The sequence below is a fragment of the Taeniopygia guttata genome, chromosome 3 (assembly GCF_048771995.1).
Source record: "Taeniopygia guttata chromosome 3, bTaeGut7.mat, whole genome shotgun sequence".
Classification (NCBI taxonomy): Eukaryota; Metazoa; Chordata; class Aves; order Passeriformes; family Estrildidae; genus Taeniopygia; species Taeniopygia guttata.
Genome location: NC_133027.1, coordinates 25,909,687 through 25,924,897, shown reverse-complemented (window position 1 = coordinate 25,924,897; position 15,211 = coordinate 25,909,687). Strand labels below are relative to the sequence as shown.

Here is a 15,211-nt window from a genome sequence, read left to right as displayed (position 1 = left end):
GCTTAATTTAGATACACTAAACAGATCAGAGAATGTTAAAAAATTGAGCTAAAATGAACCTCAAGAGGTTGCCCAAATCTAAAATGGAATCTGCCAGAGTTAAGCCACTCTCTTACAGTCATTAAACTTGCTAAAACAGCCGTGGAAGAAAACACACAGACTTTATGGCACATAAGCTTTTGAGATCAGATGCTTCTTTAGATCCTAAGAAGGATGACGTGTCTGAAAGCTTCTGTCTATCTTCCAGCTGTATCTGTTGTTCTCATAAAATATATCACTTCACTCCACAAATCTTGTCTTATGTCTCTAGAGCAACAGAACTACAGCAAGATTACAACCAAGCAACTGTTGTCAAGTTTACATTTGAAAATATGTTATATTTGAAGATACCATACATCTCTTAAATGTGTTGCACAGTTTAACTATCTTCCCTACAAAAAAAAAAAAAAAAAAAAATTCTCATCTAAAATCTGTTTTTATTTTGCTGCTATTTATATACATTTTTTTTTCTGCAGATGGGCAGGAATGAGGAAGGGTTTTTTTTCCTGCAGCAATGCTTCACATATGTAAGGATTTTTGTTATCTATTTCTTCAGAACTTCAGAACTCTTTATCTTTTACTCTCAGTTATTTCAAGAACTTCTGCTACCATCCTTGTTGCTGCACTCTGGACACTTTCAGACAGAATTGAACCTTTCTGGTGAGAGTGCAGTGACCAAAACTGGCAGAATATGCTTTCAAGATCTTACCAGTGCAGTGTCAGGAGCTGAGATTGCAGTACTTCTTCATGAGGGCTATGTTTAGACACTTAGACAAGGACACAGAGAAAGGGAGAGGCTAGGTGGCCTTCAGTTTCTCTAAAACCAGGTGATTTTATTAACTACCTTAAGATATAGGTTTCCAAGGTTCATTGAAAACCTCTGTTCTGATGCAACATATGCTCTTCATATATTTTAATGTTTTGCAGAGATAACTCTGGATTCTGCAGCTCATATAAATTTAATTTTTGCTATATATGTATCATGCTGTCATAAATGCAAATAAAAACCTCTCTACAAATATCTTCATTGTTCTTGCACTGGTTTTGAAAAGAATACAGTATAAATTTCTTCTCTTGTTTTCTTCCTGAATACAGAATTTCTGGTTTTCTTAGTTTTGGCCTCAGGCACCTAAAAGGCAAGGCTTATAAATTAAAGGCTTAAAGAAAATATCATATTGATTGTATTTTCTTCCCATTTGGAAGATTCACAGTACCTACCAAAGGAAATATTTCTACAGCATTGCAAGACAATTACAACATAATAAATCAGAGCTTTATCACTGTCATTTGTGCATGGGGTTACCACAGTTATAGCCTGATAGTACAGAGGCAGCACCTAACAGGGAATTGCTGCCCCTCTGGAATGTTGTTTGCAGTTGGAATGCAATGCTGGGGGGAAAAAATGCAAAAACCATTTTCACTTTCAATAATTTTAATATTTAACTCTAAAAATTTGAAGATCTGGACATATACTTATGGATAGTTCTTTGTCTTAACTACAGTTCATATTGAAAGTATGGTCCTGTCTTTTATTTGGGCAAAAGTTGATATTAAGTGGCAATGTTTTTCTGTACTTCTTATTTTTTTTTATCAACAGCAAGAATTAAATAAAAAGTTGTTTAAAAGTTCAGAGTTTGCCTACTTTTTTCTCATATTATGGTTTCAACAGTCCTATGTTCTACCCATTCAGACAAGTACATCATTTACAGCCATGGATGTCAATGCCTAAAGGTGCAAAGTTTAAGCAGATATGTTTGGTGTTTGACCAGACCTATTCCCATTCCTGTGCTGGTCCATGTGAAAAAGACCTGAACACAAACATTATTTCTGGTAAAACAAATCCATTAAATTGACAAATATGAGGTCAATCTCACTGGCAGCCAGCTGTATCAGAAATCAATTCATAGCATTCTGCATGTTGAGTTCATGCCGGCTGCATGAGCAAATGAAACCTTGTGATACCCCAGAGATCTAAGAATTGCTACCATTTGCATCTCTGACACAAAGAAAGTGAGGTGCAGAACAGAAGTTGTTAAAGGCCCTGCAGTAAATCAGACACAGAATGAGAAACTTGGACTCCTAATTCCCTGCCGTGTACTAAACCTTCCAGATCCCACTGGCTTAACACAGATGGAATTCAGATGAACTTCAATGTTTGCTGTTCCTTGGAGTAACATAAAAGACCGTGCCTCTTGCTACTCAGGGTGTAGCAGTGCTCAGGAAAGCCAAGGTACAGAAACTACCCCTGAATTGCATTGAATTCTAATCCGTGGGGATAGGCACCTGGAAGGTGGAAAAGCCCAATATAGCTAGCAAGCACAGAAATGTAAGATAATTTGTTACTTTATATTTCTCTGCTTATGCTTGTGTATTTCCCCTTTTGACCTCTTCTCTTCTTCACAGCATATTTCCCATTCTTTTTATGGCAGATAGCATGAGAGCATCTTAATCAGCTTTAAGTTTACATAAATATTTACATATTGCCATAATAATTAAATATCCCAGAAACTCATTCCATGAATGTATGGGAAAAAAAAAAAAAAAGAAAAAAAAAGAGAAAGCTTGTGAAAAAAAGAGGAAGTATTTTAAAACCAAGTCAGCTTTCTCTGCCCTCATTGCCCTCTGCTGTTTGCAGTACTGTTTTCAACCTGCCACAAGCATTGGTAATATTTTCCTTCAGTGCAAGGCTAAAAAGCTGTGAGGATCTGCTACAAGTTATTTGAATAGGACAGAATGATAAAAAGTCACAAATAAGTCCTAAATGATATAAAGTTAGTTGAATACATTCCTTCCAGTCTCGCTCTTTCTGTGTTTACTACAGTCCAAGGTTACTCAATAGTCTCAGACAATAGCTTCATTGATAGTGTTCTAGCAGCTCATCAAGAAAGATTCTCTTACCTGTGCTCAAAACCTGCTATTTTATAGGCATGAAAAATTGTTTGACTATGCCACTGAATATTATGCAGCTAGTTAAGTGTCAGAACAAAAGAATTTCATATACTCTCCATTTGTACTCCTTTAATTACACGTTTTCATGTCAGGGAGTTTTACAGAGAGGAACTCAGCTCACATAGAAACACTCAAGTAACATGCTAGGGAAAGAAAGTTCCATGGAGGTGAAATGCCATCTGCCTACCCAAACAGAAATAGCAGAGAGCTGTGAATTTCCACTTATCTCAAAGAACAGAAGAAAGGATAAGAAATGTAGTAGATTCTCAGTTGGGAGTGTATTTTACTAAAAAGCATTTCAAAATCATAAAACAGGAGACGAGGCCAGCAGCAGCCTTCCTAAAATGCTCAGGAGATACCACAGTGTTAACAGGATGCCTGTTTAGTTGGAGTACAGGAAAGTGCCCAAACTAAGCTCTTTAGACCTCCACCAAAAAAATCTGTGGAATAGAAAAATAATTTAATAAAACTTCAATTTAACATTATATGCAAAGCTTTTATGCAGCCTTTGATGTTCCTAGCCATAAATGGGACTGAGAAAGAAAGTGGGGAAAGTGGTGTTAACACAGATACCGAAGATAAGAGGATTAGAAAGGAGAAAAATATAAAAAAGCAGTTATGAAACATGCTTCTGCTGTGCATGATTTTCCCTACTGCTAATGGAACCTAATTATCTGTCCAATGTATTGTATTGTTTTCCATATTTTTGCTTGTTTTACATGAAACCACTCGGAGTTAGAGCTATTCCTGCAAGTGCAAACAGGCAGGCCAGGTTTCACAAGGAGCAGCTGCTTTTCTAATGGCTGTTAGACTGCCCCAGATCCTTCCTCTCACCGGGGACACTTCCCTTTATTTTTTTTCAGACTTCAGCAGAGCTTTAAAAAGTGAAGCACTTGTTGTTCCCACCTTTTCCACATAGTGTCAGTAAAGGCTCAGAAAGCAGCTTGAGTCGCCAGGCTGAAAGTGTTTGGAAAAATGTGTGGAGGCTCTCCATAAGCCAGGACAGTTCTGTATAATGAAGCTGCTTTCTGGAGCCATCCTCCAAACACTGATGATCTCCTGCTCCCCAAAAAAGCCTCACAGGAAAGTCTCAACAAGGACAAAAAAATAAAAGTTTAAAATCAGAGTTAAATTTAAAGATTGATTGATGTTAGAAATCCACCAAGAAAGCTTCATCTCATATTCCCGAAGAAAAAAACCTCCTCTGATGTGACAATATAGTGAGATTGGTATTTTTCACGTACAAATTTAGCCCCTATGGTTTAGTTTCCTGAGGCATTTTAATTAGAGGCTGTAATGGTGTTTAATCAATTAGCACAGCTCATTGCATCTCAAGCTGAAAATGAAAACAATAAAAAGTCTCCATCTGGTATAAAGTGCAGCTGCTTGCCTCCTGGAAGATTTATGCTGTCTTGAGCATATTAAACACTGTGCTGCAGTCCTTCCACTGGTGGACTCCTGGGTCAGCTGTCAATTTGTTTTCTACATGTCAACCCTAAATCATTTCCCTTACACTCCAGAAGTCTTGTCAACCTCTTATTCAAGGGGGTCATCTTTCAGTGCAACTTTCTGGCCAAAATAGAAGTGTAATTTCCATAACCAGCAATAACTGACATTTTCATATATAAAGGAACAACTTTATCTCTTATCTAATTTTTGATGGATAATAAATCCCAGATGGAAGTAAACAAAGAATGATCATATTTCATTCTAAACTACAATGATTTTATTTTGCTTCGGTAATTCAGTCTCACAACTGTTTGACTGAAATGTCATAATATAGTCATCTAGAAGTCATTTGGAACTGATGCTGTGATTATTAGACCTGGTAATCAGCATCTCCAAATGCATTAGGCAGATAGCTTCTAAAAAACTTTACTCTTTCACAGTATTTTACAATCAGTGACAAAACATGTGAAAAATAGTTTTGAATTATACATTGTTTATTCTCTATCTCATAACCCACCCACCCTCAATTGTTTTCTCCTCATAATTAATTGGTTTTCCATATGGAATTCTTCCTCTTGCTCTCTTTTGGTGATATTACCTGCTGCAAATCAAAATCTGAGTGGTGGGGTGTCAAGCAACACAAGGTTGAAAGGAAAGCTAAGTAGATATGCTACCAAAGGGAATTCTGGAGAGCTAGAGTCCCTGTGAAAACACTGAATGTATACTGCCGGAAGGAAAAATGCTATCATTAAAATAAAACTACTTTCATTATGAATGACTCCTAATTAAGGATTCTTCTGCTTTAAGAGTCTAAAAATTAGGTGCTTAAGACTAAGCTTATTTAAGGAAGGCTTCTTGTGAGTCTTTCAATAATTTTATTGATGATCTTGATTAAGGGGAAAATAGCACTTTAAGTTGCAGAGGGTATTTAATTAGGGTTTTTTGAAACCAGCAATGAGAACAAAAGATCTAAAACAAAGCAATATCTTCTGTGAATAGGGAGCTATCTAATCCTTATGCTGTCCATCTCTTACCCATTATTAAGCTCTAAACTCACACATTACTTCATTTTTACATAACTAACCTTATCTGAAAGAAAGGAGACCAACATGAGACCAGGCTTACATTGAAAAGTAATAGAAAGAATGACACAAAGAAAATACACTGTTTTATACAATGTTTATTATAAAGGAAATACTGGGGGAAAAAAATCCAGTGTCTGGTAACAATGCCTGGCAGATAAGAACTGTCCTTGAATACATGATGTGATAGCTAAAAAGACAAACAATACTCTGAGCAAAGGAATTACATGGCCTACCAGTGAGGTGATAGCTCCTCATCAACAGGGAACACCAAATGTGTTCAAACATGTGTGAAGAAATCCTTAGAAAACACAACAAAAGGAGCAGGTGGCTAGGTCATGCTCCCTGTGTATCACATATAAACAAGTGGGTATGTGTAGGTTCCATCACACATGAAAAATACCAAAACTGAAAAAAATGTAGTTGACTAACACAGAACACATGAAATCCCAAAGTATTTTGTTGAACATCAGCTTCACTGGAATGTACTAATGGGGAACTGTCACTGACAAGACAGTGAGAATCTACATAAATAAGAAAAACAGATAACAGCAACTAGTTTGCTTGCAGCAATATGTTTTCTGAGGTTTTCTACCTACCACATGTTCTATTGTACCAAAGAGTTAAGAGTTGTGGGTTTTGGGTTACTCATTGGGTCCAGCACATTTCTACATCTTAAGAACTGGCTTATCAAGGTATTAGAGAAGAACACAATAACTGAATTTTGTGTACTGGAAGCTTATTTCTATCGATCACAACTGGGAGTAATAGCACAACCATCTAATTGGCACTGGAATAATTTTCTAACTCGGCCACATTACATAATCTTAGGCATTCAACAATCTAATGGAAATAGAAGTTATTAGCAGAGGATCAGCTATGCTATAAAAACAGACTGCCCAAAATACCTGGTTTGGTCATGTCTGGAGGAGGCAAAAGGTTCCATCACAGAGTTTTCCTAATCTAACTGTATTGATTAAGACAGAGAGATTGGTTTAAAATATTCACGCCCCCCCCCCATCCCCCCAGTCATTACCAGTATTAACTGGCAAACCCAGTAATCTCTGCAGAGCTGGCTATAATGATTGACTGGATATTTAATAATAATAATTGATATTATTACAAATAAAGCCTACAAAATCTTTATCCACTCTTCCTATTACAGCTGGAAGAGTCAGAAATTTAGATGTCATACTGTATATGACACTATGACATAAAGATTTCACACTTCACTGATTCAATTTAAAGCTGTATGACATTAAAATGAAGGTGTGTTTCACAGCTGAAATACTGTGCAACTTTGAAAAAATATACTTCAAAAGGCATTCATCAGTCACTGCAACATGAGTTGCACTAGGAGAAACCTTTCCATGTCCATGTCTGTTTCTACTGGAGATGTAAGATATAGTGCCTTGTAGGCAGGATATACAAAGAAAATACAATTCACGATGCTAGTGACATGTTCCAGCAAATATCTTGCATATAATACAACCTCTGAATCTGTATCACAGATCCCTATTGTCTATGTAATATTCCACAACTGTCTAAAATCCTTGCAGTCCTACTGTGCTAAGAACCAGGAGAAAGAGCACAGTTCTGTCAGAGCTGAGTGCACCCTCAGGTTCTGCAACCTCTGGCCCTGCCCAGGAGCTGGCTGTCCATCCTGGAGGCCAGCTCTGGTATGGGACAGTGCATAAGCTGGGACCAAGCTCCTGGGAACACAGCTTTTGGAGTTCTGGAGTACTCTTCTGGGAGTCAGCCTTTTGCCCTAGAGCAAAGACCAGGTTGCAAGTATGCTTTTGCCATGCTGAATTTGATTGTAAAACTCATCCACTGACTTGATTTTCTGGCTTAACCTCAGACCTGTTCCATCACAATAGATTTGTCTGGTGATTGCTGGGAGGTGACAGAAACCTGGTAAGCATCCTCAGACCTACCCAGCTCTCAGGCACTGTGGGGCTGTGTTGGGGAGTACACTGCCCTGTCAGCTTTGCTGCTGCCTTCAGCTCCTGGCACCCCTTCCCCTGGGGAACAGTCCATTATAGTTCTTTTCTGACACATTGCACTTGTGAGACAGGCAGTAAGTCAGCTGCTTATGTCCAAGAAAACAAAGAAGGTTTCACTTGACATGCAACACAAAAAAATAAAATATGCTTTATAAACAAAAAAAAAATCCAAAACCATTCAATTTTTTTTTTGTTTTGAAAGATGGTGAGTAATCCCTATATTATGAAAATAACAATGTACTTCAGTTGATACTTGAAGTCTTCTATAAATTGAGCTCCTACTTTCTCTATCTTTAGTAGAAAAAAAATGTATATATATTGTCTCATTTCCTATGTGCTGTCTTCTTAACAGTGATAAAGCCATTCTAATTACTCATCCAACAGATAAAGGTGACTCTTATGCTGGTATTACAAACAAAGTCCTTCAATGCCATGTTCCCCAAGGAATCTGAAAAAAATGAAATGTAATAATTTAAAATGAAATTAAATGAAATATGCCTCATCTACAGCAACAAAATAGGATTCATGAAGATCATTTAAGAGAACACATGACTCATCCAATTCTACCAACATAGGCATGTATGCCTAGACCTCAGTATTCACTGGTTATCTTTAAAATTACAACAGAGCAGCATTTGAGAGAGTTGCCTATTCATAGGCATTGAGTAGGACTCTGGTATTAGAGCTGTACACTGATTTTTTTCTGCTCTAGCCCTAGAAAAATCAAATGGAGGCTGTTGAACTCTATGAGTCAGACTATGAACTCTGAAGAAAGGAGTATAGTTGAGTTCTTACAGATCTCAGCAAAACTAGCAGTTACTGTAAAATAGATAATAAATAATACATCTATCCAGAAAAGGGTAAATCGCTCACAATCTCTTTCTAAGTTGGAATGAAAAACAAGTATCACCAAACTGTGTGAGTAAATTAAGTTTCTGAGACTTCTCACGGATGTACTGCATGGTCTCTTACCCTTGGAAGCCAGCGCTGTTGAGGACTTTCAAGCTGGGCACTGGCAGCCTGTATGTGCTAAAGATTGCAGCTCCTGCCAGCTCTGAGAAGGCCTGCCAAGAGCCCAGCAGCCCAGCTGGTGGGATGCCAGAAGGTTGCTTGTTTTGCCTTCAGTCTTTGATCAAACCAAGTAATTTCTGCTGCACATTTTCATTTTGATGAATGCATGCTCCCTGAGAGAAACCATTTCATCCGAAAACTCCTGACCCATGTGAATGAATAACTTCAACAAGGGTCATTTGCATTCGTCATATGCATAAACAGAGTTAAATATATGTAGTTGTACATTACCTTTCAACCCCTTGTAGTCTTACTCCAGTTATTAACTACTTCAACTGATCAGCCTGGAATGGAATCAGACATACTAAAAATAACTTTTTGTCTTTAATTATCTAGTTTCCTGTTTTCAAGCAATGTTTTTAATGACATGTTTTCAAATAAAGAAAAAAGGTCTTTACAGTCAACATACATTCTACATCAAGAAGTTCTATGTTTTGCACTTGATGTGCAAAGAAATTGCAAGAGTTTAATTGCTCTGCAGTAGTGAAGAAAATTTTTGGTCTTATTTGCAAAACAGAAAATCCTTACTCTCCACACTTGTTCTGCTTCTAGTGATAAATAGTGACCAAGTGAAGGAAATAAATACGATAAATCATCATATTAATATTGCCATCTAGATTTCAGATTCCCTTCATGTTCATGTAAATATGTCATAAAATCTTCGTAAAATCTGTTTCTTTTCCTTGACTTACACTGAAATACCTGGTGAGCAGCCAACCCAGGCGTACAAGAGAATCATTGACATGAAGCACTGTGTGCAATGCTGAAACCTGCATTCAAATACAGAGATTTGCTAATGTTTTTCACTTCAGCTGATTTGCACAGCAGCTCAGGCAGATTGTGTCAACTCTCCTAATTAAATTGAAAGCTAAATAGCAATGCAGATCTTGTTATATGCTATTATTAGTGGAATTCCTGCTGAATTCCACTAATAATAGCATATAACTCAAGAACCCAATAGATATCAATCAATGCTCAAGCTTCTGATTCTAGCCTTGGTTGTTAATTAACTGTCAGAATGCTTAAATTCATTTTATTACTAATATCTAAGGGATTTGCTGTGCCTTCAACTTGCACAGATACAATTTCTGGGACACTCCTTATCCCACATGAGTGCACAAACCAAAATAAGAAGCAGAAATGTAATTTTCAGCACCCCACATAGGAGGGTTTTCCCCAGTTGCTTAAGTGTTATTTGACCAGGATGTGTTAAAAATAGAATCAAAGCATTGACTCCACATGCCACGAGTTCTGCATCACTAGGCAAACATAAGCAAAGGAACTCAATGCATCATTAAGGATGATACTATAAAGCATTAGTAGCCATTAAAACACTCTTTAGAAGCACTCCTGCTCTTCTTTGAGAAGGTCCATGACTAAATCCCAGATTAAGCTTGAATACAGATTTTTCAAGCAGCAGAAATCAGTTTCTCAGAGACATCAACATGTACACTGTTCTACATCAGATTTCACTGGTAGTAAAAAAGTTCCTCAGAAATGTCTTTGTAGAGAGCATTAGATCACACCCATTTCTCTCCCCAGAATCACATGAGCCTGCAATCAGTGCAGTGAGAGCTTTCTTGAATAAAGATGAGACAGTATTCAGCTACCAAGCACCTGCAGACACCACAAACAATCCATGAACACAACCAACAATATGGAGCAAACAGCTTAAGGAGGATCATAGAATCATTTAGGTTGGAAAAGACCTTTAGGATCATTGAGTCGAGCTGTAAAGCTGAATTATGTATTGTACAATTTACTGTGATTTAGAGGAGTGGATAGAAAGGTGCTCAGCTACTTCTCTGTCCATTTTAAGACAGAGATTTGCTACCATGTAGTACAACTCGGAGAGAGAGATTTCAGAGGACAAAAGGTGGACATTCCATCCAGTAAAAGATGGAATCGAGATGCCAGTTTCCATCCCAAGCAAAGAGTTAATGTACACAAATCCAAGGAAAGAACAGCTGCACATCCACAGTGGAATAATCTCTCTTTGTGGGTGCACAGAGAGGAAAGTTTTTCTCTTCATGACTTCAGAGGAGAAAACTGTAAACAGGGCGAAAGCTCCTATAGCTGAAGATTTGACCTTGAATTCTTACAGGTGAGAGAACAGCTTGTCTACAGTATCAGTGGAGGATAACAGGCAAGCACAGGTGGTTCACCTAAAATAGTCTTTGCTCAAAATCATGAAAAAAGACAGCTTTTATGCTAGTTTAAAATAAAGCCTCTTTGCCAGGGCTGTTATCTATACATTGTCGATCAAGCTGGCTGCCGAGCAATGGACTGAGCACACGTGCTTACAGGCACTTAGGGCAACGCTACAGAATTACTAAAAAGAAACCCACCATGATCAATCCGCTGAAATTAAAAAAAAAAAAAAAAAAAAAAAAAGCCTTTAAAATACTGCCTTTGGCTGCAGTCTCATTTGTATCTCAATTCGGGAAGCCTGCAGAGTTTGCAGTGACAGCCCCGACATGCACAATTCCTTCTGAAAAACATGAATGAAAGACCCGTATGGCGGGGCGGGGCCCAGCGCGCTCCGCTCCCGGCAGTGCCACAGGATGGACACAGGGAATGCCAATGGCCGCGACCGCAGCCCAGGGGGTGCTGCTGGCGGAGCGGGCTCCCCGCGGCCACACCGCGCCCATCCACAACGCGGGACTGCTGCGGAGCAGCGCCGGCTCCGCTGCCCCGGCCACCCGCAGCCCGGGAAGGGGCACGGCCGCCCCGGGCCGGTGTGCACACGCGTGGCCACCCTGCCCGGTGCCTGTTCCCCCGCCGTGGGCGGCAGCGGGTTCGGGAGCGACGGGGAGCGAAGAGGAGCGGTGGGGGGCAGCGGGCGAGATGCTGACGGCCAGACCCCTCTGGCCCGCTGCCCCAGCCCACCCGTGCCCTCCCTCCCTTCACTGTCCTCAGCTCTCCATCTCACTCCAGCGCCCCCACCGCTCCCTTGGAGGCGGCCGCCGCGCAGCCCCAGCGCCCCCGCCGCCTCCTTCAAGGATGAATGGAAGAGAGAGGAGGCGGGCTCCAGGAGAGGCGCCGCCCCGCCTCGCTCCCTCAATGAGCGCCCGGGAGGGAACGCCTCGCCCCCGCCCCGCGTCCCCGCTCCGCTCCGCTCCGACCGCGGGGACGGAGCGCGGCCTCTCCGCCGCTGGGGAAAGCGCCGCGCGTTCCGCGCCCGCCGGCAGCTGAGGGGACCCCGCAGCTCCTCTCACCGGCCGGGCGCCGCGCCGGTCCCCTCACGGGCCGGGCGCCGTGCCGGTCCCCTCACGGGCCGGGCGCCGCGCCGGTCCCCGCGCCCTGTCTCTGCCCTGGAAAATCACCCCGCGCTCGATGCCCCCAGCGCCGGGCCGGGGCTGCGCGGGGAGGGAGCAGCGTCCTCCGGAGCGGGCTGAGAGGCGGAGCCGCCGCCGCGCCCGGAGGGTTCAGCACCTCGGCCCGGCGGACAGGGGCGGGAGCCGGCCGGCAGCCGCGGCCGGGCGCTCCCCCGCCCCGCTCCCCGTGCCCGGCCCTGGACGCCAGCGGCCGCCGCCGCAGCCCCTCGCCCGCCTAGGGGGAGCGGTTTTTATGGCCCTTTCCGCGCAGCACGAACTTTCCCCTTCGGCTGGGGACTGCCGCCTTTCCAGCGGGGTGTGCCAAACCCACCCCTGTTTCCAGCCATCCTCCGTGCAAAACCCATCTCGGGAAGGGAGAACGGGAAGTTTTGGGGAGCTCGACTCACCCAAGACGTTCCCAACGAGAGCCACAATGAATACGACGATGTAGCCGGCGATCAGCGCCCATTCATATTCCTTGGGATGCAAATACTCCTTCCAGAGATATCGCAGGAACTCCTCATCATCGTAGTCGGAGGAAGGGGTTAAAAGAGCCTCGCGCGTTTCATTTAGTTCCGACCCACTCGTCCAATTCCTATACGGAGGGGACCCATCCTCTGGTGGAATCCCGGACATCCCTAGTGGTTGTTCAGGAGGCTGGAAAAAAAAACAACAACCAACAAACCCAAACCCAGACCCTCTCAGAGCATCCGAGCTTTCTCCCGCCCGTCCATCGAGGCTTGTGGTTGCCAGTGCGAAAAGCGGGGTGTGGGGAGAAAAATGACGCGGGAACTTACGGGAACCAATGCGGGAACAGGCTGGGGATCCGCGTCGGTCCCCAACCCGCCCTGACGAGCCTTTCCCCCGACCGGGCAAGGGGTGCAGCCTCCGCGGGGGAGGCTTCACCCCCTGCACTGTCGTGGAAAAGGCTGGTCAGGGTAGGTTGCATGCCTCAGGTACCGGAGTGCTCCCGCCCCGGCTGGAAAAGTCACGTCCGTTTCAGACAATGTCGAGTTTTGTTCCCCAAACCATGCACACGCACCCTCACACACCCCTGCATCACTGCATGCCTCTCCCCTCTTCCTCCCCCCGCTTCAGCTCATCCTCAGCTCCTCATCTCTCCCCAGCCCTACTTCCAGCTTGCCCATCCCTCTTCTGACTCTGCTTCTCCTCGGTTTCTCACTCTCTCTTGCACAAGCACTTCCCTTTAGACCTTTCTACATTAGATTCCAGATATAGCCAAGATATTTGTAGATTAAAGGCTTTGGAAGGCTGTGGAGGGAGGAAGCACAGGGTTAAAGGAGCCATTAAAAATACTGGCTAATGAGGATGCTTCATTTCTGTGCTGCTTTGAAAGTTACACTGAAACAGGAACACTGTGGGTTTCCCAACACTGGTGGGAAAATCTCTAAGAGAGATGAAGAGATAAATGGGAGGTTTCATTGGATTTGAAGATTGTGAGACCTCACTGTAGCTTGAGTTTAGCATGCATTGAGGATGTTTCAACATCCAGCTTGGGATCTCGATACAGCAACTACCCCTCAGCTCTTCTGAAACGGGCTCAGCTGGCAGAAAGCACTTCAAGAGAACCCAGAAGTGCTAGTTAAACAGCATGATAGGGTTCCTGGCTTCTTGTCATTACTTCTTGAAATATTTTCATACTTTGCCAAGTATACAGTCTCTGAAGGAGCAGGGATGGGTCTGAACTTGTCCCTACTTGACTAATAAAATCCCCTCTTATTCAGGCAATCTGTTCACTTCATATCTGAATAATTTAATGAGTCTGATAAAAACACCATTTCTATTGGGACATGGCACAACTAGCTCAGTTAAGCATTTCAATGCAGGGTCTGCACCTCCATAGAAAAGGAGGAAGTGTTTTGATGCCACTCTATTTCCAACACAAGCATAATAGAGAGGCAGATATTTATTCATTAACACCGTGCATAGAGTGCTATGCTCTAGACAGCACTTTAGGCTACCCAATTGTTTTTTATCAGTGTGCAGCCTTCTCTACTGCCTTCAAAGTTCAATGCAGCATACCTACACCTGGAATACCTCCTCCTATTTCTATAGACCTACTTGCTTTGCTTTAGTTCCTTGTTAAATAAAAGAAAAAATTTCTTTCCTATTCCACAGGGAACTTGAGTGAACCTTTTAGTCTAAATACGTTACAGAGTGAAAGATACTCAGATATACAGGAAGGAGCAGCATCTGTCTTACATAAATTAGAAAGGTAGAGTTTGAAAACACCATAAAAAAAGATTAGATACTCTGCAGCCAACGAAAGCACCTAAGGTTATATTAGTTGAGGTATGACTATTGAGAACTGATTTAAACTCTCCTGGCAGTGTGGGGCTCTACTTAAGGAGCTTGTCATGGTCTTATGCTAGTGGTGAAGAGATTTAGAGAATGACCATTTGGTAATCAATAACAGACAATCACACTCATGCTCCAACTTGTTTCCTCTGCTAAAATGTTTGTAATTCCACTATTTGCTTCCAAGTTGCCAAAAAAATCAAGTAACATATTTTTTGACATAAATTTTCTTCCTTTGACACCAGTAGTGCCTTCACTTGCAGTGCTGCATGCAGCTCTGAGGTCCCCAGCGCAGGAAGGACATCAACCCTTTGGAACTAGTCTAGAGGAGGGCCATCAAGGTGAGCAGAGGGATGAAGCACCTCTCCTATCAGGAAAGGTTAAAAGAACTGGGATTGTTCAGGCTGGAAAAGAGATGGCTTAGGGGTGACTTAATTGTAGCTTCCCAGTAACTGAAGAGAAAATGGAGAGGGACTTTTTACAAAAGTATGCAGTGATAAGACAAGGTAGGGGATGGATTTTACCTGAAAGAGAGTAGGTTTATATGAGACATCAGGAAGAAGTTGTTTTCTGTGAAGGGAGTGAGGAACCAAAACATGCTGGCCAGAGAAGTTGTGGATATCCCATCCCTGGAAGTCTTCAAGGCCAGGTTGGATGGAGCTTTGAGCAATCTTGTCTGCTGTAAGGTTCCTTACCTATAGTAGAGGGGTTGGGACTAGATGATCTTCAAGGTTGTTTCCATTCCAACCCAAGCCATTCTATGATTCCTATGAATAGTAAGGAATGGAATTAAAAATACATAAATATTTGCAAATATTTTCACATGAATTTGTGAAAAACTTGTCATAAGACTCATTCTTTCTTTCAACAAGATTACAAATTTGATTGATAAATACACCAATAATAGGTTATGCAGATTAATTAGCTGCCTAAATTCAGTATTCCTAGAGAATAGGGATACTTTGGTTTGATTGATACC

The 15,211-nt window shown here is 42.0% G+C and overlaps 1 protein-coding gene across 1 annotated transcript in view; it reads right to left on the bottom strand.

Annotated features, from left to right (window-relative positions):
• Nucleotides 1-12,966, bottom strand: part of HCRTR2 (hypocretin receptor 2) — a 35,073-nt gene extending 22,107 nt beyond the window's left edge. The window contains exon 1 of the mRNA XM_002195211.5: nt 12,321-12,966. Within this exon, the coding sequence (XP_002195247.2) occupies nt 12,321-12,549 (229 nt within the window). The 5' untranslated portion in view covers nt 12,550-12,966. The remainder of the gene's footprint in view (nt 1-12,320) is intronic.
• Nucleotides 12,967-15,211: the final 2,245 nt, after the last annotated feature.